Source organism: Acomys minous, assembly GCF_964271855.1.
Source record: "Acomys minous genome assembly, chromosome: 10".
In the NCBI taxonomy this organism is placed as follows: Eukaryota; Metazoa; Chordata; class Mammalia; order Rodentia; family Muridae; genus Acomys; species Acomys minous.
This window is the reverse complement of record NC_140491.1, coordinates 76057220-76080131: the sequence shown is the minus strand read 5'-3', so window position 1 is coordinate 76080131 and position 22912 is coordinate 76057220. Positions and strand designations below refer to the sequence as shown.

General features: G+C 42.4%; 1 protein-coding gene across 3 annotated transcripts in view; it reads left to right on the top strand.

Moving 5' to 3' along the window:
- NR6A1 (nuclear receptor subfamily 6 group A member 1) overlaps positions 1-22912 on the top strand; it is a 173256-nt gene that overhangs the window by 142175 nt on the left and 8169 nt on the right. The window contains exons 5-8 of one of the 3 annotated variants that reach the window (XM_084797959.1): positions 7192-7247; positions 11528-11682; positions 14027-14254; positions 15419-15673. In XM_084797959.1, coding sequence (XP_084654085.1) covers positions 7192-7247; positions 11528-11682; positions 14027-14254; positions 15419-15673 — 694 coding nt within the window. The remainder of the gene's footprint in view (positions 1-7191; positions 7248-11527; positions 11683-14026; positions 14255-15418; positions 15674-22912) is intronic. The other 2 variants (XM_084797961.1, XM_084797960.1) reach the window with 2 other exon arrangements.

Below are 22912 nucleotides of genomic sequence, written 5' to 3'. Positions count from 1 at the left end.
TAATAAATAGAGAGAGCATGTATGATCTTGTGTCACAGTGAAAGACCACAGAACTCAACCTGGCAGTTTCTAGTAACCACAGTTGTTCTAACTAGGTAACAGAATATCTCTGGATGCATGTTCATATTGATAGAAATTCTTAACTGAATAAACACAAGTGACCCTTCTACCTTATGCAAGTATTCCAGGGAACAGAGAAGGCATGATAGAAGTAGAAGGCATGTTACACCCATAACACCACAGAACTGACTTGCAGCCAAGATCCACTGAAGGGACTCCAGCAGGAATTAGCACTGGTTTAAACAAAAGTAGAGTCTATTACTGTGGTAGAACAGCATGACCAAAAAACAAGTTGGCTTATACTTCTGTATCACTGTTCATCATCAAGTTGGGGCAGGAACTCAAACAAGGCAGGAACCTAGAGGCAGGAGCTAATGCAGAGGCCATGGAGGGCTGCTGCTTACTGGCTTGCTCTCTACCTTACTCTTCATGGCTTGCTGAGCCTGATTTCTTATAAAACCCAGGACCACTTGTCCAGGGTTATCCCCAGCCACAGTGAAGACTGGGTCCTACATCCCTTAATACTGATTAAGGAAATGTTTTAGTCTTGCTTACAGCTTGATCCTATGGGGGCATTTTCTCAATTGAGGTTCCATCCTTTCAGATGAGTTTAGCTTGTATTAAGTTGACATAACACTATTCAGCATAGTTACTATCACCAGTAAACATATCAGCAATATTTACCCTTGTAAGATAATGTTGAGAAAAAGTTAGCATACACACACAGAAATGATAGTGTAGGGAGGGAGGGAGGGAGGGAGAGAGAGAGAGAGAGAGAGAGAGAGAGAGAGAGAGAGAGAGAGAGAGAGAGAGAGAGAGGGAGGGAGGAAGAAGGAGGAGGAGGAGAAGGAAGGAAGGATATGAGCATGAAGTTCATTATCAGACTAAGTATGAGAAAACTTAGGAGCCCCACCCCCCCCTTTTTTTTAAAACAAGATAACATTGTAGGAAATACTATTGGAAAGTGTCAAGGTCATGAAGACAAAGGCTAAAAAGCTGTTACAAATTGAAGAAAGGAATAGAAACATGATTTTTAAATACAGTGTTGATTCTGATTTGGCTGGGCAGAGAAGACATCAGTGGGAAACTGGGAAAATGCTAAGGAAGCTTTTACTTTTGTTAATAGTATTCTATCGAGATTAATTTCTTGGTACTTATGAATAATCAATGGCTATACAGCTGATTGATAGAAAGAAAAAGCTAGGAATAGAACATATGAAACTATTCTGTAAATGTGGCTTTACCTTAAAAAAAAAAATATATATATATATATATATATATATATATATATATATATATATATATATATATATATATATATATATATATATATATATATCGAGATGGCTGGGTGGGTAAAGGCACTTGTTCCCAAGCCTTATGGCATGAACTTAATCCCCAGTTCTCACATGTAGGAGAGAACCAACTGACCTTCATACACATGCCATGTACCACCGGTCTCATACAATAAACATAATATTTTAATGTAAAAAATAACCTCAGTTTTTTTTATTATTGTGTCTATATGCATGATATATGTGTGGTGTGCATGTGGAGATCAGAAAACAACTTAGTGGAGTCAATTCTCTTTTTCCCCCTTTTATATTGTGTCAAGAATCAAACTCAGGTCACTAGGCTTACATGACAATCATGTATTTTTATTTTCCATCTTAGCTTTTACTTACTTGTAGAATCGTCTAGGAAGTCTCCTCTGACCACACTCATTCCTGTGTCATACCCTCCTGTATATATGGCTCTTGTGTACTACATTCCATACCCTTGGTCACCTTGTGTTTGTCTGGGTCTGTTTCCATTAGTAGATGTGCACTCTTCAAGAATGTAACCAAGCTCTCCTTTTCTCTGGTTCTCTCCGCATAAAACCCAATGATGATAGGAAGGGTGCTTCTGATTAGATGGACTAAGTGTGATGGAGAGCCATGTAAGAAGTGGGATGGGGGAATATTAGAAGAAAGAAAGCTACAGTGAGCTTCTTGGGGATAAAATCACATCAGTTGAGTCCTTATGTAAAAAAATTAGTAATTCCTTAGTTATTTTCTTAAATAGTTTCTAATGATAGTAGTTAGTTCAATAAGAAATCTGCTGGGTATAGTGATGTAATGCTGCAGCCCTAGTACTTGGGAGACTGAGGCAGAAAGATCATGAGTTTGAGGCCAGTGAAACCGTGCTTCAACAATGAAGTTTCTTTTGTTTGTTTGTTTGTTTGTTTTTGAGACAGGGTCTCTCTGTGTAACAGCCTTGGCTGTCCTGGACTCACTTTGTAGACCAGGTTGGCCCCGAACTCACAGAGATCCACCTGCCTCTGCTTCCCGACTGCTAGATTAAAGGCATGCGTACCACAACTAAGTATTTTAATACACAGTAAAACAAATGCATAATTAAGAGTTTATATAGTGGCACTCGGGACTCAGTGCATGTGTCCTCCATCCTGCTTTCGCCATGCCTGCCAACATCAGCCAGTGGCCCAAGCCACTGAGCCTGCAGAAGATAGACAAGTGGCCCCAGCACTCCCTGTGTCGCCTACACTGAGGTGGAGGTGGACAAGCTGGGCAAAGTGCTGACGCCCACCCAGGTTAAGAATGAGGCCAGCCTGGTCTACAAAGTGAGTCTAGGACAGCCAAGGCTACACAGAGACACCCTGTCTCAAAAAACGACAAAAAAAAAAAAAAAAAAAGAAAAAGAAAAAAAAAAGAATAGGCCTAGCAGCATTTCGTGGGAATGCCTAGATCCAGGAAAACTCTACACCCTGGTCCTCACAGACTCCGATGCTCCTAGCAGGAAGCACCCCAAATTCAGGGAGTGGTACCATTTTCTGGTGGTCAACATGAAGGACAATGACATCAGCAGTGGCACGGTCCTCTCAGATTATATGGGCTCTGGGTCCCTCAGTGGCACAGGCCTCCACTGTTCTGTCTGGCTGGTGTACAAGCAGGACAAGACACTGAACTATGTAGAGTGGATCCTCAGCAACAGGTCTGGAGACCACCGGGGCAAGTTCAAGGTGGCAGACTTCCACAAGAAGTGTCACCTGGGAGCCCCAGTGGCAGGCATGTGCTACCAGGCAGAGTGGGATGACTACGTGCCCAAGCTGTACGAACAACTGTCTGGGCAGAAGGGCCGCTGCAAAGGCCAGCAGCCCTGGGACCACCCACCTGCAGTATTGTCAAGTTGTGCAAAGCATTGCCGTTTCTCCCTTCCTTCCCACCCCCTCTCAGGGAGTCCTGAGCTGAGGTAGGATAGAGGCTTTAGGGTAAGTCTTCCCACTGCCCATCCTTAGATTCTAGACAGTCACATCCCGTTTGTATTTGGTTAAGCTATGTCTAGGGTGCGTTTGGTATTCTGATGGAGTCATTATAGTGTGATTTAAGAAGAGAAACTCTGAAAAAGTTGATGTTTTGCCAGGACTAGGTCCACAGGAAGAGGGCCAGGGGTTAGTGTTGTCTGTAAGTGGTTTAACAAGGTGACTCAGTCCAGAACCAGGCATCTTTTGAGGTGTGTTTTAGGGCCCTGTCCCCTGACTGAGACAACCCAAGGCTCCCATCTCAGCTAAGCCCTGACAGTTGAGCTTGGACTGGTGGCTGCACAGGTGTTAATGTCCTATAGCTCTAAAGAACGGGGCAACTGTGCAGAGGCCTTGCCATGGAAAGACCCTGCTAAGCACACTGCTAATCAGTGGTGTAAGCAAAGGTCACTGGGTTGCTGAGTGTGTTAATGCTGTTCATTGTCAAATAAAAATAAAGGCACTGAATTCAGATGTCAAAAAAAAAAAGTTTATATATTAACTGAGAGTCTTTCTAATATAAGATACATAGGAAGTAAAACTGGGAAGAGGCCTAGGCTCAAGGGCTGATTCTGCTGTTTGGTCTGTGTACCTTTCTTTCTTTCTTTCTTTCTTTCTTTCTTTCTTTTTTTCTTTCAGATTTATTTATTTGTTTATTTATTATATATACAGTGCTCTGCCTGCATGTACACCTGCAAGCCAGAAGAGGCCATTAGATCACATTATAAGGATTGTGAGCCACCATGTGGTTGCTGGGAATTGAACTGAGGATCTCTCAAAGAGCAGTCAGTGCTCTTAACCTCTGAGCCATCTCTCCACCCCTCATGTTGCTTTATTTCTTTGAGCCTCAGTGAGAGTGGACTAATACTGAGATTTTTGCCCAAGATTATCATTTTACCTTAACACATAGTATCATGTGCATCTTATAGGTATGAGATGAGTGGTCCTTTAAACAAGAGTAAGGTTTGCAGAGTTCTTCCTTACCTTCAGGAGAGTGGGTGTGAGATGTCTTCTGAAGTATGTCTAGGGTTTATTGGTCAGTAATAAGCCTTTGTTCTTTTGCTAGAGCTAAAACCTGTGAGATGTTACTATTGAAACTAGGAGTGTCTCAATATTGTCATTGACCCTAGAAGATCGGGCAAAATATTTTAAAGATTTTTTTTTTTAACTTGAAATTAGGTTGAAAGAGAGGTTCCCGGCAACAGTATGCATTCATTTTCTTTCTTTCTTTCTTTCTTTCTTTCTTTCTTTCTTTCTTTCTTTCTTTCCTTCCTTCCTTCCTTCCTTCCTTCTTTCTTAAAGATTTATTTATTTATTATTTATACAGTATTCAGCCCTAGTGTGCCTGCGTGCCAGAAGAGGGCACCAAATCTCATTATAAATGGTTGTGGTTGCTGGAAATTGAACTAGGACCTTTGGAGGAACAGACAGTGCTCTTAACCTCTGAGCCATTTCTCCAGCCCGTGCATTCACTTTCAGTATAGGCTATGTATGTTCTCCAAATTCAGCAGCGTATGTTACATTTGTCAGTACTAATATTCTTGCAAAGCCGAGAAAGGAATCTTGGTTTGTTTCATTCTTGTTTCCATAAGAAAGAGACTAAGGAGTAGTAGGCTGTGAGCCTACTTTATTTACCCAGGTACAGGTTTAATGTTTTAGCCACACTGTGTGATAGAAGATTGTTTGGTAAATTAGAAGAAATCCGGCTATAATTACACAGAGCAAGCAGGATTTGGACCCATATTTGTCTGGTTCAGAAGTGTTTAATCTTTTGAGCACACCAAGACTGTCTACTTGAAGGAAAATGAAACTCCTTTTAGCCTCTTCATTACTACAGAAACTGCCGTTTTGTAGCTCTCACCTTTTGAGGCAACAGCCAGACTTGTTCTCATATGGTGTATTAGTTTACCCTCTGTTGTTGTGGACTGTGGACCACATCACTCCCCTGCATTACTGCTTATCTCCAGGCTTATCAGCTGTGTTCACATGACCTGGCAACCTAGGTTTCTTATGATCTGGTCTCTCTAGTCTTATTACTCACTACTCTTCCCATAAATAACTCATCCTACCAGAGTACTTTGCCCTGATTCAACCATTTAGAAGTTCACAGAAAAAACAAGCCATCCTTTGAGCCATTTAATTCTTTCTTCTCTCCCTCTCTCCCTCCCTCTCTCCCTCTCTCTCTCTTTCTCTCTCTCTCTCTCTCTCTCTCTCTCTCTCTCTCTCTCTCTCTCTTTCAAATATTTGTTTATTTTGGTTTTTCAAGGAAGGATTTTTCTATGTAGCTTTGGCTGTCCTGGAGCTCGCTCTGTAGCTGGCCTTAAACTGGCAGAGATGTACCTGTCTCTGCCTCTCAAGTCCTGGGATTAAGGGAGAGTGCCACTGCCTCCTGTAGAGCCTTTCAAGACACTATTCACTGACCTTTTTCTACCTTCCTAAATCTTCTTCTATAAGACTCAGCTCAAGAGCTGTCTTTTTCTAAAGCCTTTCCCTGTGTTGTGCCCCCCATATTAAGAGCCTTCATCAATACTGATGCAAGGCATACTAATACATGCCTGTAATGTCATCACATAGAAGGAGATGGCAAGGAGGAATTCTAGATCAGCCTTAGCTACATAGCAAGTTCAGGCCAGTCCAGGCTATATAAGACTGTCTTTTAAAACTTTATTTGATAATAATGGTTGTTGATGTTTTGTTTTGTTTGTCTGAAACCCTGGTCCCAGGGTATCTAGTACCCTCTGCCAGCCTCCTTGGGAACCAGGGTCACTTGATGCACAGACATACATACAGGCAAAGCACCCATATGCATAAAAATAAAGTTTAGATTTTAAAATAAAACAATAACAACAATCTCCCTCCCACCTAAATATCATTTGGGGGCTGGCTGGATAAATGGCTCCGTGGTTAAGAGCACTTGCTGTTCTTGCAGAGGCCCCAAATGGTTCCCAATACCCACATGGTGGATCACAACCATCTATAACTCTGCTTCCTAGGGATCTGATGCCTCTTCTGACCTTTTGGGCCCCAGGCATGTATGGGCACACACACGCAGGCGAAATACTCGTGTGTGTCTGTGCGTGTGCACATGTGAAGAAAATACTAAGTAAGTTTCTTTAGCTTTAACTTCCTGCTTTTGTAAGGAGAAACTAGTGAGGTAAACATTCCAATTAATAAAAGTGAAAAGTCAAAAGCGCTGTTCTCCAGTGTTGGGCATCTACGTGGATAGTAGAGCACTTCTTAGCATGTGAGAACTACTGGGTTCAGGTCTCAGAAGTACAACAAAATAAAAAACCAAATCTTTGTTTTGATCCCTTAAGCTTAGGAAAAGAATGAATATATTTTATTTTAAAATGCAGGTATTTGCTTCCCCCACTAAAATATCCCTCATTGTTGAGATGTGCCATATTCTGGAGGGATATTTGTAATTGGGACTTGTGTTGCCATTTTTATTGAATATCTTGAATGTGTACAGTATGTATAGTATACATCTAGTGTCTGCTGCTTATGGTGCAACTTATAGCAATAAAGTACACTATGGGTCCAGAAACGCCTGTGTTTTAGTTTGGGCTTCACTACTTACTACATTATACTTTTAGCCAGTTAAGTTTCCTAGGTTCTTCCCTCCCTCCTTTACCACCCCCCCACCCCACCCCCGTGTGTGTGTGTGTGTGTGTGTGTGTGTGTGTGTGTGTGTGTGTGTGTGTGTGTATGTTTGTGTGTGTGTGTGTGTATGTGCCTCAAACACACAGAAAGTAGCTTCCTCTGCCTCCAAAGTGCTGGGACAGATACATTTTCATTTTGTTTATAAATGACTGTCTTATGTTTCCTTCTAGCTATCAGAGAAGACGGTATGCCTGGAGGCCGGAACAAGAGCATTGGACCAGTCCAGGTGGGTCCTATACCCACCCCCTTAGTATGGTCTAGAAGCTTGGTGATCCAAATGCTCCTGCAGCTATTCACCTGGATCTCTTTCTTCTGCCATCTTTGCTTTCACGCCTATAAAACTGCTTTTAGACTCTGAATGTGAAAACAATTTTAAAGTTGGTTTGTGTTTTCTTTTAATCTATTTTTTGTTGTTGTTTGTTTTGTTTTAATGTGCATTGGTGTTTGGCCTGCATGTATGTCTGTGTAAAGGTGTTAGAACTTGGAGTTACCGACAGTTGAGAGCTGCCATGTGGTTGCTGGGAATTGTACCTGGGTCCTCTGAAAATGTAGTCAGTGAGATTTTTAAAGTCTTAAGTGTTGGAGTTAGTGGATTCAAGCTCCTCTTATGATCCCTCAATCCTTCCTAAGAATTTCACAGAGAACGGACTCAAATCTGGTTCTGAACCATCCAGAGAATTCTTTTTCCCCTCTCGACCAATCTCTTAAAGTTATAGATAATTTAGCCTGCCAGAAATCAATAAAAATTATCTTTTGTTCATGTTCTTAGGAGTAAAGTAGGGATAATAATATTTCACTCCGTCCCATACCATAGGTATTTACCAAGTTCCTGCTCTGCTGGTCTATATATATATGGTCTCAATCCAGTGAGACCCCAGGACGCTGAGAGCTGGCAGACGCCGCCCAGGGACACATCTGTTCTGTTTGGAGGCTGGAGATACTCAGGAAAAGGTTCTTCAAGGTGTTTTTGAACAGATTTTTGAAAGGGAAGGAAGAAGTAGCTGTGTGGAGAAGCTAAGCATAGTTTAATCCAAGCTAGACAGAACAGACTGAAAGGACCCACAGACAGATCTCAAAGCATCACAAGGAAGTTGTTCAGTAAACTGGAGCATTGGGCACATGTAGTAGAGCAGCAACAAATACGGCAGAGTCGTTGAATTTCCATCATTTCTCTGTAAGAGTGACCTCAGCTGTGTTCTACTATGCCTCCTAAGTAAAACTTTTGTGTGAACAGCCTACACCTCCTTTTACTTGCTAGCTGAAGAACTTTCTGAATCTAGATAATTGGATATTTTATGGCCCACTCATCAAATGAATCCCCAGGCACATGAAGAGCCAGGATCAGTTTTATGAATTTTTTTGCTGTGTACCAATACCCACATGGTAGCTCACAAGCACCTGTAATGAGATCTGGTGCCCTCCTCTGGTATACAGGTGTACAGTAGAAACAACACTGGATACATAATAAATAAATAAATCATTTTTTAAAATTAAAAAAACAGATATTTATATTATTCTTTATTTATTATATATACAGTGCTTTCCCCGCATGTATGTCTGCAGGCCAGAAGAGGGCATCAGATCTCATTATAGATGTGGTTGCTGGGAATTGAACTCAGGACCTTTGGAAGAGCAGCCAGTACTCTTAACCTCTGATCTATCTCTCCAGCCCCTATATTATAATTTATAATAGTAGCAAAATTGCAGTTATGAAGTAGCAACAAACGTAATTTCATGGCTGGGGTCACCACAGCATGAAGAACTGTATTAAAGGGTCACAGCATTAGGAAGGTTGAGATCCATTGCTCTAGTGGCACCTAATGCTTTTTTAGTCCCGTGTAAGACTTGTGCTCTGCCAGGGGATGCTCAGGTTGTGTAGATGTAAGCTATTCTTTCAGAACTGAAGACACCAGTGCTCAGAAAAGCCATTTCACTTGCTGCTATGCTTGTTTTTTTTTGTTTTTTGTTTTTTGTTTTTATACTGGGCATATTATTTTGATTTTTCTTTACTTATTGGTGATGTATTAGAACTTTGATCTGTAAGTTCTCAATTGTATTTAACTTTTTCTTTTTTCTCAACACAAAGTTTCTTTGTGTAATACCCCTAGGTACCATAGAACTCACTTTGTAGCCCAGACTGGCCTTGAACTCACAGATATCCACCTGCCTCTGCCTATGCCTCGTTAGTGATGGGATTAAAGGTGTGTGCCACCATACTCAGCTTATGTTTAGCTATTCTTAATAAAAAGGAGGAGAGATGGAATTTCCATTTATTGAGAAAATATTCTGTGTCATATTTTATAACTTTATCTTGGGTTAACTTCCAAGTCGTTCGGACTTTGACCTGTATACTACTTTGCTCTAGCTCTGAGTATACAAGAGAGTAATATTGCCTTAGTTTCGTAGGCAGATAAGCTGAAGCACAGAGAGCTTCGAGCACTTGACTTGTCCAGTAGCATCTATCAGGAAAATCACTAATGAAGTTTGAACCCAGGTTAAGCATTCCCAACAAGCTCTGTCCTCTGTATAGTCAGTGCATCAGTGATGGCCCACTGTCCTGTGCCATGGGGCTATCAGGGCACAGCAAGTCCTAAACTGCCTTCATAGGTTGGCTCTTTTCTCCCAGCTAGTTTCATACCTTTCAAACTCTGTTCTTACCATCACGACCATCAGTCAGACTACAATGATTTCAGGGTTCTAAGACCCTAAAGAGAAAAGCTGGAGTTTGGTGGGGGTTTTTTTGTTTTGTTTGTTTGTTTGTTTTGGATTTTCGAGACAGGGTTTCTCTGTGTAGCCTTGGCTGTCCTAGACTTGCTTTGTAGACCAGGCTAGCCTTGAACACACACCGGTCCACCTGCCTCTACCTCCCAAGTGCTGGGATTAAAGACTTGCGCCACCACTGCCCGGCCAGGTTTTTTGTTTTTTGTTTTTGTATGTGACTTAATTTTCAAAAATAATCACTCAGTTTCACTGTATACACCAAACTATTTCAGACCAACTCCTTTGTTTATCTACTAGTTACATCCTTCTTACCTTGTATTTTCATCATTAGTATTAAGCTCTTTTTTAAAAAAAAACTTTATTATTATTGTGTATGTATTTACACATGTGTCCCCATGCATGCCCACATGTATGGTGTGTGTGTGTGTGTGTGTGTGTGTGTGTGTGTGTGTGTGTGTGTGTGTGTGTGTAAGCACACAAGTGCCAAGGACAAATTTGTGGAGTCTGTTCTCTCTTCCCTCCTTATATGGGTCTAGGGATCAAATTCAGATCCTTAGGCTTGCATGGCAAGCACCTTTACCTGCTGAGCCATCTCACTGGCCCTGCTAGGGTCGAGTTCTAAAAGCTTCTGTTTATGATCATAACAGTTCAAGGTTTTCTTAGAGGCCACTAAAGCAAAGAAATATGCAGATTTGAGCCAGGCAGGCCTGGGAGGAAATGGCCTTTTAGGTTTCCATAGAAACAACATATAAGAATTCCTCTGGCTCCTCCTCCTTAGCACATACTCTGCTCTATGTTGACTGTGACCAGTTAGGCCTCAGTCCTAGGTTATAAACTGCATTGAGGATTATTTGTTCTCTATAGAGCACTGGACTGAGTACTAGCATATTTCTGTTTTTTCTTCATACCCCTGACCATGTCTAGGTACACAGTATGACTTATGTGAGCTCTGGTTTCTTCAAGTTGTATTTAGTAGACTTGTTTGGGGATGTCTAGCCTCAATAGAAGAAGATGGGCCCAGTCCTGCTAGATATGCCAAAGCCAGTTGATACCTATGGAAGTCTCCCTTCTCTGAGAACTATATGTATCCTGTGACAGTGACAGCCCAGTATGGTGACACACACCTACAGTTGAGCTACTTGGAAGACTAAAGCAGGACTACTTGACCTAGGAATTTAAGGCTAGCCTGGGCACTGTAACAAGACCCTCTTTCAAAACAAAAAAAATCCCCAAATGATGCTATTGTAACCCTCAGTGCCTCAATAACTGTCATTCTTGCTAGGCCCCTTTCTATGTATCTGATTTGATTAATGCTCACAAGAATCCAATCAGAAAGGGCTTTTGTTCTTTCTACCAAACAGATGGAAGTAACTTAGCTTCACATAGTTTAAACCACAATTCTATCCTTCCTTTCTCGGAATCCACATAATTATAAATGGATAAATAACCATAGATAATTTTACAAAAGAGGTAACACTCATTATTGGGATGGGCAAGCAGGAGATTGTCATTGAAGAATGGAGCTTTAGTTAGGAAAGTAAAGACTTCAAGACAAGAGTTGAGAAATAGATTTTGTGGCTTGAAGGTAGGGTCAATTGGCAAGGGGAAAGTTGTAATAAAGCAGGATTCTAGAAGGCAAGATCCAAAGATTGTATCCAAATACACTGGGCATATCCAACAAAGTCCAAAGATTATGAGAGACCTTGAGTATAAATTGATTTCCTAAAGAGAGAACAGAAGGGATCCGCAACACCAAATCTAACATGTATCCATTTCTTGTCAAAGATATCAGAAGAAGAGATTGAACGAATCATGTCTGGACAGGAGTTTGAGGAAGAAGCCAATCACTGGAGCAACCATGGTGACAGCGACCACAGTTCCCCTGGGAATAGGGCTTCAGAGAGCAACCAGCCCTCACCAGGCTCCACACTGTCATCCAGGTGAGCTAAAGGCAAGCCCAATATCATCTTCTAGGGCTCAGCCAACATAGTCCTCTGAAGACTGTGGTAGAGTGCTCTTCTGCCAGGTTGTCTTAGCCTTGCTGCCATTGGGCCCACAGGTTCTTAGGGGAACAGGATGGTGCAAAGCCAGGTCTTTAACAAGGACAAAACATCAGCCATCTCTTTTGCAGACTGCTGAGTGCCACTTGTGTGCATGCCCACGTGAGCTTCATTTAGCATAAACATTTCAGTGCACGGTCTATTGAACTGAGTTGTAGTTTTTCTGACTCGTCAGAGCTAGTGTTATTGGGGAATTCAAAATTAAAGTCTCTTAAGGCAAATCATGCTTTCTTAAGTTAGCTGACAAATGTAAAGTATAGCTGACAGATGTAAAGTATAGCTTTGAACCACCATGAAAGGTCTCCTTAACCCAGAAATCTTTCATATAGGTCAAGAATTGACAAGTATTTTCTTGAAATGTCACAGAGTAGGGAGCTAGAGAGATGTCTCAGAAGTTAAGAGCATTGTCTGCTCTTCCACTGGTCCTGAGTACAGTTCCCAACAACCGTATGGTAGCTACAGCTATCTCTAATGAGATCCAATACTCTCTCCTGGCATGCAGATAAATATCAGTCAGAGCATTCGTATACATAAATAAATGAGTAAAATGTCACAGAGTAGGGCCTGTGGAGATAGCTCTGAAGGTGTGAGATCCTAAGTTCGATCCCCTGCAACCACATAAAAGCCAGGTGCACAATGAAGAATATGTGGATTTTTGTCTCCTTCTAGCACTGGAACAACAGGCAGGAAGATCACCAGGGATCACTGCCAGCTAATTTAACTGAATCAATATGCTCTAGGTCCTGTTAGACCCTGTGTCAAAAGCATATGATGAAGAGCAGTTGAGAAGGACACTTGACCTCCACTCCAGGCCTACACATATGTGCATAAGCACATACAAAATGATAAATAAAAAAAAATAAAAATAAAATAAAAATTCTCTTTTTAAAAAAGGTCACTCCAAGACAGTTAAGGCTACATAGAGGCTGTCTACAAATAAGCAAATAAATAAATAAATTTAAAATGTCATATATTTACTATTGTAAACTTTGTAAGCCTGGCCAGGGTCCCAGCTTCCCAATTGTGCCTTAGTGGCTCAAAAGCACCACGGTACACACTATATATAAAGCACTGAGTGTGGCTTTATTCAAGTAAAACTTAATTTGCCAAAAATAGGTTCTAGGCCAGATGAGGCCTATAGGCTGTAGTTTGCCAAATTTGATTATAGGAGATACATTCAAGGAATGGGCTGGTGAGATGGTTCATTAAGTAAAGGCGCCTACTGCCAATCCTGACTACCTGAGATGACCCAGGACTTAGGTGGTAGAAGAGAACTCCCAGTAGTTGTCCTCTCATGCATGCATTGTGGGATTCACTCGTGTGTGTGTGTGTGTGTGTGTGTGTGTGTGTGTGTGTGTGTGTGTGTGTGTGTAAAATACAAACATGTATATAAATCATAGATGTGATTTTTTTTTTTACAGTTAGTTGGGAAAATGGTTAGATTTTTCCAAAAAAGAGGAAGCAGGAAACAATCTTCTTCAGATTCAATTAGAGCTTTTTATTTCGTTCAATTATACAATTATACACTGTTCTTTCTTTTTAATAGTTAGGGACTTAAAGACCTCAGGCTATATTTCATGCCAGACACTGGATTTGGGTTTTGGACTAATTAAGTCCACTTAGCTTGTCCTATGCCTTTGTTTTCCTTACACTAAAACAGCAATATAAACACATTTTTGTCACCATAGACTACTAGAATATATTTAAAAAAAAAAAAACACAAAAAAAACTTCCGGACTGGGCCTGGTGGTGAAAACCTACTCTCCCAACTATCCAGGAGGCTAAGAGGAAGATCGCAACTTCAAGACTTGCCTGGGCTCCAAAGTGAGTTCAAGGTTAGCCCTGCCAACTTAGTGAGACTCTGTCTCAAGATATATGTTAAAAGGAGGCACAGTGGCAACCACCTGACTAGCATGAGCAAGGTGCTAGGTGTGACATCAGTACAAAGACTTCATCCAATTCACAATTATTTATATCACCCTATACTACTGGTCACTGAGTTTGCTAACGGTGAGCCCGTGTTTCTATATCCACACAGAATCCTTGTCTCATGAGGGCAATGTGATAGGGTAGACACACATATAACCTTTATTTCTGTCCATAGTTTGATTAGTCACAGGCTTCATGACCAGAGAGCACCTCAGCCATTTTCTCCTGACTTATTTCCTTTGAGCAGGTATTCCACCTGTGATGGCTTTTCCTGATGTGAAGTTTTTCTCTCCAGTAGGTCTGTGGAACTAAATGGATTCATGACATTCAGGGATCAGTACATGGGGATGTCGGTGCCTCCACATTATCAGTACATACCACACCTTTTTAGCTATTCTGGTCACTCACCACTTCTGCCCACACAAGCTCGAAGCCTGGACCCTCAGTCCTACAGTCTGATTCACCAGCTGATGTCAGCTGAAGACCTGGAGCCATTGGGCACACCCATGTTGATTGAAGATGGGTGAGTGAATTCTGCACTGCTTGGCCCCTTGTAGTCACAAAATGTCCCTACCATGCACCAGTTGTATCCCCAGCTTTGTCATCAAAGGCATTGGTCCCTTATGTATCCTTAAGCATCTTTTCTCAGAGAGGTCAGGTTACTTTTCAGTTCCTGTAAAATCGGGATTGAAGGGCCTTTGTTTCTTTGTGGGTCTAGGTAAGCCAAGCCCTGGAATATTTGCATTTGTCCCTTCTGGCACAAAATAAGCTCTATGTCATGTTTAGGGTTTTTAAATCATTCAAGCCCTAACTGGTTATGACCTATCTATATCCCTAGCTAGCATGTCCCATGAATAACCTATGGCACATACTGTCAGCCTTTGGTGCAGGCCTGAATAGGTGAAGAGATCTGTTTGCATTTGGCTCTACTTGAGTGTTTTGTAGTTAGGCACCCATTACTTCTTAGGTAAAGAACATGGGTTGCTAAACTCTTTAATCTTATACCTCCCAGAGGGTATCCTGGGATCATAAGCTAGCCTCCAGTTTCAGAAGAGGAGAACTAAATACCTACAGAAAAGATTTCCACAAAGCTTTTATGTAGGGTATGAGGAAGAGAATGACTAGGGGACTGGAAATCTTGAGAGGCCTGCTGTGGGCTAGAGAAATTGCTTGTAGCTGGTTTCTGAGCTGTCACCACCAGGGGGCACAGTGAGGACAGGAAAGGCTTCTGAATGTCTCTGTTCTCTTCAGCAGTCTGGCCCTCTGCAAGCTATGCTTTGGGTTTTGTCTCTTGTTTTCTTGCTCGTAGTTATTGTTCCTTCTACAGGGCTGTGCTCCATACCCACCCCATTGGAGGTTTCATTGCCAAAAGTAGAGCAGAATTTCTTCTAAGGCATGAGACATCAGAGAACACCAACATTAAGAGTGAAAGATCCTCATAATTCCAGAATTTTCTAAGCCTCCTTTACCCTCAACAGATCATCTCACTGCACCCTCCTCACCTCCCCTGCCTCAGCTTTTTGCTGGCCCCAATCCTATACCTCCATAAGAAGTTGAGTAAAACTGGAAATCTCTGGTCAAGGGGCCTACTGCCAAGGAAATACTGTGCCTTCCAAGAGTACCCTCCTCTGCTCCTAGCCTCGCTCTCTGGCTGTTGGAAGTGACTCTCTCCTGTCCCTACCCCCAGATACGCTGTGACACAAGCAGAGCTGTTTGCTCTGCTTTGCCGCCTGGCTGACGAGTTGCTCTTTAGGCAGATTGCCTGGATCAAGAAGCTGCCTTTCTTCTGCGAGCTCTCAATCAAGGATTACACGTGCCTCTTGAGCTCTACATGGCAGGAGTTAATCCTGCTCTCGTCCCTCACAGTTTACAGCAAGCAGATCTTTGGGGAGCTGGCTGATGTCACTGCCAAGTACTCACCCTCTGATGAAGAACTACACAGGTGAGCTGCTGACTGGGGAGGATATCTGCAGCAACCCAGCCATCATCCTCCCTGTGAGGAAAGGCTGCCTAGTCTCCAATGGAGGTGCATTAAACCCCACAGACCCGAATCGTAATCCTTATTAGCTTTGTTGTCAGCCAGTCACAGGTTCTAAGTGGATAGACTAGGTGGTACAGTAAGTCTTTGTCCAGTAAGATGAGGATGTTGAGTAAGTGCCATACAGTCAGACTGGCAGAGTGCTAAGCTGTTGCTTTAATATTTGTCTAGATTAGTGGGATGGCATATCTGGGAAAAACAAAAATCTGAATTCTGCCCCTGAGGATCTTGGGAGACATCTTGGTATCAGTTGGAGACAGCTTTATATTACTGATTCTTATAACTTGTGATAACATAAGTGACACTGTGCTTGTTTATGGTGGGAAAGTTGAAGTTCATAGAACCCAGCCCTTAAAGGTTTTAGATTTTAACCTAGAAGCTAGCCTTGAGCTTGTCCCACAGCTTGTGATCCCCACCCTGTGGCCTGCCTGATGGCTTCGGCTCTTCTCCGCTACCTGAGGTGTAGTGAGATGTTAAGAGCATAGGCCTGAGCCAAGCAGGTCTCCTCGCTGTTCTGTTCTAGCCGTACGGTTTTCTTCTAGATGACCAGCGTCCTCTAACCTTTTTCTCTAGAACAATCTTTTTCTCCCTGTTGTTTCCATGACCTATCCAAATACTATTTAGCCAGTTTCTTTGAAGACCTAGGGCAGATGAAACCCTTAATTTCTGACCCCCACAAATAAGACAGGTAAGTCTCTCTTTCAATAACTTCTCTGGTTTATTAGTTTACTTATATGCAATGTCCTAGATAGCTTAGTTCACATTTAAATAGACATTTCAATAAACCACCTTTTTTGGACAGTTTAAATAATACAAGTCATGTGGTTAAAAAATACCTAGAACAAGGACAAACGAGATATGGAAAAGATATGGTACTAGCTCCCACAGTTCTCGTCACAGGACTGGGGTGTATCAGTTCCCACCATCCTAAGCATTTCATTAAAAAAAGGTCAACACCTAAGTAAGGAGTAAAGCTTCAAGGCTTTCAGGAGCTCTGCACAGCTGAGTGGAAGTCTGGGAACCTGCTCTCTCCTTTGCTTTTCCAGCATTCCCTTGTTCACTAGCTTCAAAGTGCACCTACCTGACATTTTTTTCCTTTTTGACTTAAACCCTTGTCGTCTGCTGCTGCTTCTTCTCCTCCTCCTCCTTCCTTCTTTTCTTCTTTCTTCCTTTTCCTCCTCCTCCTCTTTCTCCTCCTCCTCCTTCTTCTCTTCTTCCTCCTCCTCCTCCTTCTTTTGAGACATGGTTTCTCTGTGTAGCCTTGGCTGTCCTGGACTCCCTTTTGTAGACTAGGTTGGCCTCTAATTCACATAGATGTGCCTGCCTCTGCCTCCTGAGTGCTGGGATTACAGGTGCGTGCCACCACACCCAGCTTGTCTACAGTTTCTAATTCATCATTTCCATCAAATTTCTCTCTCCACCTCATAACTTTGGATTAAAGAGCTGTTTGAATAGCAATAAACTTATAGCAATAAATTTACTGTGATATTGTCAGTCTAATAGACTTAGCTCAGAGAGCCCAGCCTCCCTCTTTGCCTGGGATCTACTACTTCTTCCTAGGACTGACTCCCTGTAGTAGTAGGAGAATCAGCTTCTAGGTTCTGCTCCCTGTAGCATGAAGGGTTTTCCAGGCTGGTACTCTGCAGGTGCTGCATGTTTTGGAAGTTGTTTGGGGCAAGGCTTCTAAGAACACAGACCATGCAGTTAAGGTTTCTGTGTTTCATTCCTCTCTCCCTTCCCTCCCTCCCTCTTCCCCTCTCTCCTTCCCTCCCTACTCCCTTCCTGTCTGGTTTTAGAGATGTTAAACTCAGGGCTTTAAATGTGATGTGTAAGTCCCCAGCCACTAAGATGACATCCCCAACCCCTTCTCTTTTTTATTTTTATTTTTATTTTTTGAGATACGATCTCTTTAAGTTTCCTAGGCAGGCATCAATCAACCTTAGAATTCTCCTGCCTCAGTCTTCTGAGGCAGTAATAGGTATGTACTGCCACACCCAGCTTAGACATGGTTTCAAGTCTTAATTTATGGTAACAGATACAATCTATAATGCAAGGTCATATTGAAGGAGATTGAGGAGGGTGCAAGGACTATTCAAGCACTGACTAGGAAGGAGGGCTGTACTTGCGTATTGGCTTCACTATAAGAACAGACATTTGAGCTGCATTTTGAAGTGAGAATTTTCTAAGTACAGTATAGAGAACAAGATGAAGGCAGGAGAACAAAGAACTGCTAGAAAAGCTGGATGTGGTGGCTCATGTCTTTGGTCCTAAAACTGGGCAGAGGCAGGTAGGTCTCAAGAGTTCAAAGTTAGCCTGTTATACAGAGCAAGTTCCTGGACAACCAGGGATATACAGTGAGACCTTGCCTGAAAAGAGACAGAGACCGAGAAGAAGAAAAGAAGGAAAGAAAGAAATCCTAGAAATAATCCTAGGTGGCTGTATGTGTATAGCTCTAAAAGTAGTCCTGAGTATTAGGATATAGGGAGCAGAAAACTGAGGGAAGAGAAGTGAATGGAGAGGAAAATACAGACAAGACAGGTCACAGAGTGTGAAAGCGTGATGATGTGCACCTGTGATGTCAGCACTTTGGAAATGGAGTTAGGAAGAGCATGAGGCTGAGGGCCCCTTAGGCTGTATGAGGCCTGGGGGGAATTCTTGTTATTTATTGGGTTTTTTGTTTTTTGAGACAGGGTTTCTCTGTGTAGCACTGGCTGGCCTCAAACTCACACTGCCTCTGCCTCGAAAGTGCTAGGATTAGAGGTGTGCACCACCACCTTGTTTGTTTGTTATCTTTTTGGGGGTTTTGTTTGTCTGTTTTTTGTTTTAAATAAGAAGGAAAAACTTTGGATTTGATATGTTGGGCAGGTCACATTTGAGAATGTGTTCTCTGGCTGCTGTGGTGTAGGCAGGGTTAGAGCACAGCTGAGTGGGAGGCTCCTCTATGTCCATGGAAAGGAAAACAAGGTGGGATGACACAGCAGTGACTTGGGAAGAGGGCAGCACCAAGCCAGGGATGTCAAAGACCGGGGCGTGGGGGTGGGGTGGGGTGTTAGCAGGACTCTGTAAGAAGAGTTGTGAGTATACTGAGGATGGAGCATCTGGGAAGAGCATGCTGCAAGATAAACCACTCTGTATTGGCTTGGGTGTCTATGAAGTCTAAGCTACATACAGGACCGGGAGGTCATCAGATCTGGAAGTTGAGCCTCTGGGGTTAGGCTCATCAGTGCCAAGCATCCCCTCTCTGCTAGAATTCCAGGGTGAGGAGTCTAATTGGCCTATTTTGCTGTACTACTCCCACTCCCCCAGGCAGCTTTTGCTTCTTCCCAGCTCCTGAGTGTGAGTGCCTGCTGTCAGGAGAAGGCTTCCCAGATGATACATGACCAGCTCCTTTTCTCTTCTCAATACTGAATCAACTTTATGGTGCCTATTCCTCAACAGACTGTTATCATACACAGAGGTGGACAAATGTGATTTAAAGCAGATTGTAGCACCAGCCAGTGACTGCTCCTAGCCCTAATCAACACCCTTTCACTCCCTGGAAAAGATGCTTTGAGTTAGTTGGACTTTAATGGGCACTTTTGACTAGTTCTCCAACTCAGGAAATAGTCTTTTTGCTCCTTATTACAGAAGAATGACAATGATAGTAATACTATAAATGTATAATGACCAACAGGATTTATTGCACATTTTTATCATTGTTTTACTTATGTGACTGTTGTCCTTGCTGTCATCCTATGAGCCCCTGTACCTTGAGTTTCAGGGAGATGAATATGTGGGGCTACAAAGGTAGAAAAAGATGGAATAAAATTACTACGCAGGTCTGTTGTACTCCAAAGCCAGAGCTCTCTACCATTATGATCAACCAGATTCTTAGCAGGAATGAATTTCTAGACTGTGTCATGGAGCTGTAATGTGACTTGTATGTGATGCGAAGATGACAGTTCCTTAAAGACTGTAGTGATGATGGCTGCTGGGGAGTGACATTCAGATGAATGGGAAAGAGCTGGTCCTCTCCACCTCTTAATAGGATATAACTTACACAGTGTCAGCTTTACTTGCTGACTGAATGGTCCAGTGGTTTGGGGGATCTTGGCAGGAATGTTTTCCTTGTCCTAGAATGCTTGTGTGATAGGAACCTGGGAGAAGAATGGGTGTGTTTGTCCGACTTTATGGCTTTGAATGCTGATAATTTGTAGACAGGGACTTACAGGGGCGTCAGTACTGTGGTGTGGGCAGATGTGGAGGAGGAACGGCTGGAAGAGAAAGCAGACCCATGGAACAGAGAACAATTTTGTTTATCAAAGGGTGGGCTGCGGTATGGAGGAAAGCTTTGCAGCCAAGCTGTAGAGTGGGGACTGCTGGGCCAGCTGCCAACCCTAACCACTGCCAAGGGACTGTAGTAGCTGCTTCTTGTAAGATATTTGGAAAAGAGGGCTATGCTATCCCCAAGAGAAAAGGCACATCTTGGGCATGTGTGCACACCCAGGCACTTGAGATCATCTCTGTGACCCCCAGATCAAGATAGCCAGGAACAGGTTTGGCACTACCAGCTCAGGGTAGTGCCTGAGCTGAACGATAGCCACACACCTGCAGCTCCTGCCATGGAATAGTGAGCACTTGGGGCAAGAGGTTGCTGATTATGGGACAGAGCATTATTTGTGTTTGCTGCATTGTTCAACTGCCAGACAGATGTCAACCATGTTATCCTCGCCTTCTGTGTTATGCTCCACCTCCGCTATCCCCAGCCTACTCCTCCATGCAGCTACTATAGGGTATCGTCAGTGAAACCGTTTTCTGGCTCAACAACTTAAGTAGCCAGCAAGTACTATTATGAGGAGTGGTCTTCACCCCTAGGCACACTACTTCCTGCAAGCAGCACAGAAGTACCCAGCACCTCCTAGGGCCAGGCCCCAGGATACGGTGCTGTGGGAACAGAAAGCTCTTCAGGTTTCTCATGAGATAGCATGTGGCAGCCTTTCCCACGTACCACGTAGGAGCTTGACAGGGCTGGGGTCAGTAGAACAGTACTAGGAAAACCCTTATACTTGGAATTCAAAAGCCTTGGCTCTTTCTTACTGTTACTTCGGGAGAGTCACCTCTTTCTGCTTCCTTATCCTAATACAGAGGTATATGTTTTATCTCACAAGCTGTCAGGGAAATAAGAATGCCTGTGAAAGGGCCTTTATGTCAGGAACACAGCCAGTGGCCACTCTGAGCCTTCATTCCCACATATGAACGAAGGAGATTTTGATTAATACACTTTTGGGTGTTGGGAGGTTAATACTAAAAGTGCCCAGCACTCAAAATGCCACAGAATGGTTGGTAAGGGTTTTAGAGTGCTTACTCAATATGAATTAGTCAGTCTGGGAAAGTAGTAATAAAATCATAAAAGCCATTGGACTAGAAGAGTGGGGAACTTGAATTAGCAGCTCACACAGCAAACTAAGAGGCTCCTTGCTTTGGTGACATGTCTGGGGCCCCTGTCTAAAACCTGCTTTATCCCCACAGTGATCATTTTCTAACCCAAAACAGAAAGTATGGCCATATTTGGGTCCTTTCTGCTAGAGCCCAGCTTCCTAAAATATGTATCACAGCCCTACATGACACAGTGTAACAATGTGAAGACACACCAGTTGGCAGTACTAAAAGATTTCTAAACCTTCAACAAGCAGACATTAATTCAAAATCAAACTCACCATGTAGCCAAGTGTCTCCCTGTGAGTGCCATGTCTCTGGCAGTGCTCAGCATGTTGCCCTGAGCTTCTCTGCCACCTTGGTTCTGAACACTCGTTGCTATCACACACACCCTCAGACATAAATATTGCCTGAGATACCTTAGCTTAGATCCCAGGTTATTACAATTTTGTTCATCTAGAAGCATGATGGTTTAATTATTGGAAACAAAGACTTAAGAATATCATCCTATCATTGTTCCTCAGTATTGTAAGTACCAAATTATGGTTTTGGATTATATTGTTTTATTTTAACCAGGTGTGGCAGGGTACCTGGTCTTGAAACCTCAGCATTTGAGAGTGAAGAGTCAGAAGAACGGAGAGGCTAAGGCCATCTCCACTGCACACTGAGAGCAAAGCCAGCTTGGGCTATATAAAACCATATATTTTTTTTTTTTTTTAAGTTTGATTTTTGAGTTTGTGACTTGAAATTAATTTTGAAAAATTGTTAAAATGAATTTGACTTAGAATTAGGACAGAATTTTCAACAGTTTATCAACTAAAGCAACTTTGATGAGACACTCATTTAATCCTCACACGCAGAAAACCGAGTTAAGCACATCTCTGAAATTGAAGTATCCTGTTCTGAACTCTAGGCCATCTAGGACTAGAGACTTTGTCTCAAAAAAGAAAGAAAGAAAGAAATCTTTGCTATATGTCCGTCAGTATCAAATACACAGATCCAATTTAAGATCCAATTTAATTTCTCCATGGAAAAATGACACACATATCCCATCTCATTAGAATGAAAAATTGATGTCATATTTAATAAATAATAAATGGTAAAATTACATGCCAAAGAATTGTGTTAAAGTAAATTTACTGGGATTGGAGAAAAGCACTTAGTAGGTAAAGTGCTTATAGCACAAGGACCCCTACTTGGTTCAAGTACCTGCACCAATGTGAAAATCTGGAAATGTCTGTAACTGCAGCACTGAATGGAAGCAGAGACAAGTAGGTCTCCCAGAGCTTGCTGGCCAGCTAGTCTGGCCAAATTTAGTGAGGTTCTAATTCAATTAGAGACTATTATCTCCCAGAATTAAGTGGAGAACAATAGTGAAAGATACCCATTGTCAACCTCTTAACTCCTCATGTACCCTTACACACAGACATGAATATGTACACGCCCACACATGCCACACACACCAAAGCAAAAAGAGGAGAAATAAGATGAATTCCACTGTGTATTATTAGCTTATTATTAGAGTTAAGTTTGTGTACCTGTATACCTGGGGTCATGTAAGAATTCTTCAGGTGAAAAGAAGTCATGTGCAAATAATTCAAGAAGCCTGTCTGTTCTGGTGAGCAGACTACCTTGGGTGGGAGAGCCTCAGAAAGCTAGTCCAGGTTCCAGGTTCTCATCCTGCCACCAGCCAGCTGGTTTTGGTGGGCAAGTCCCCTCTTCAAGTTG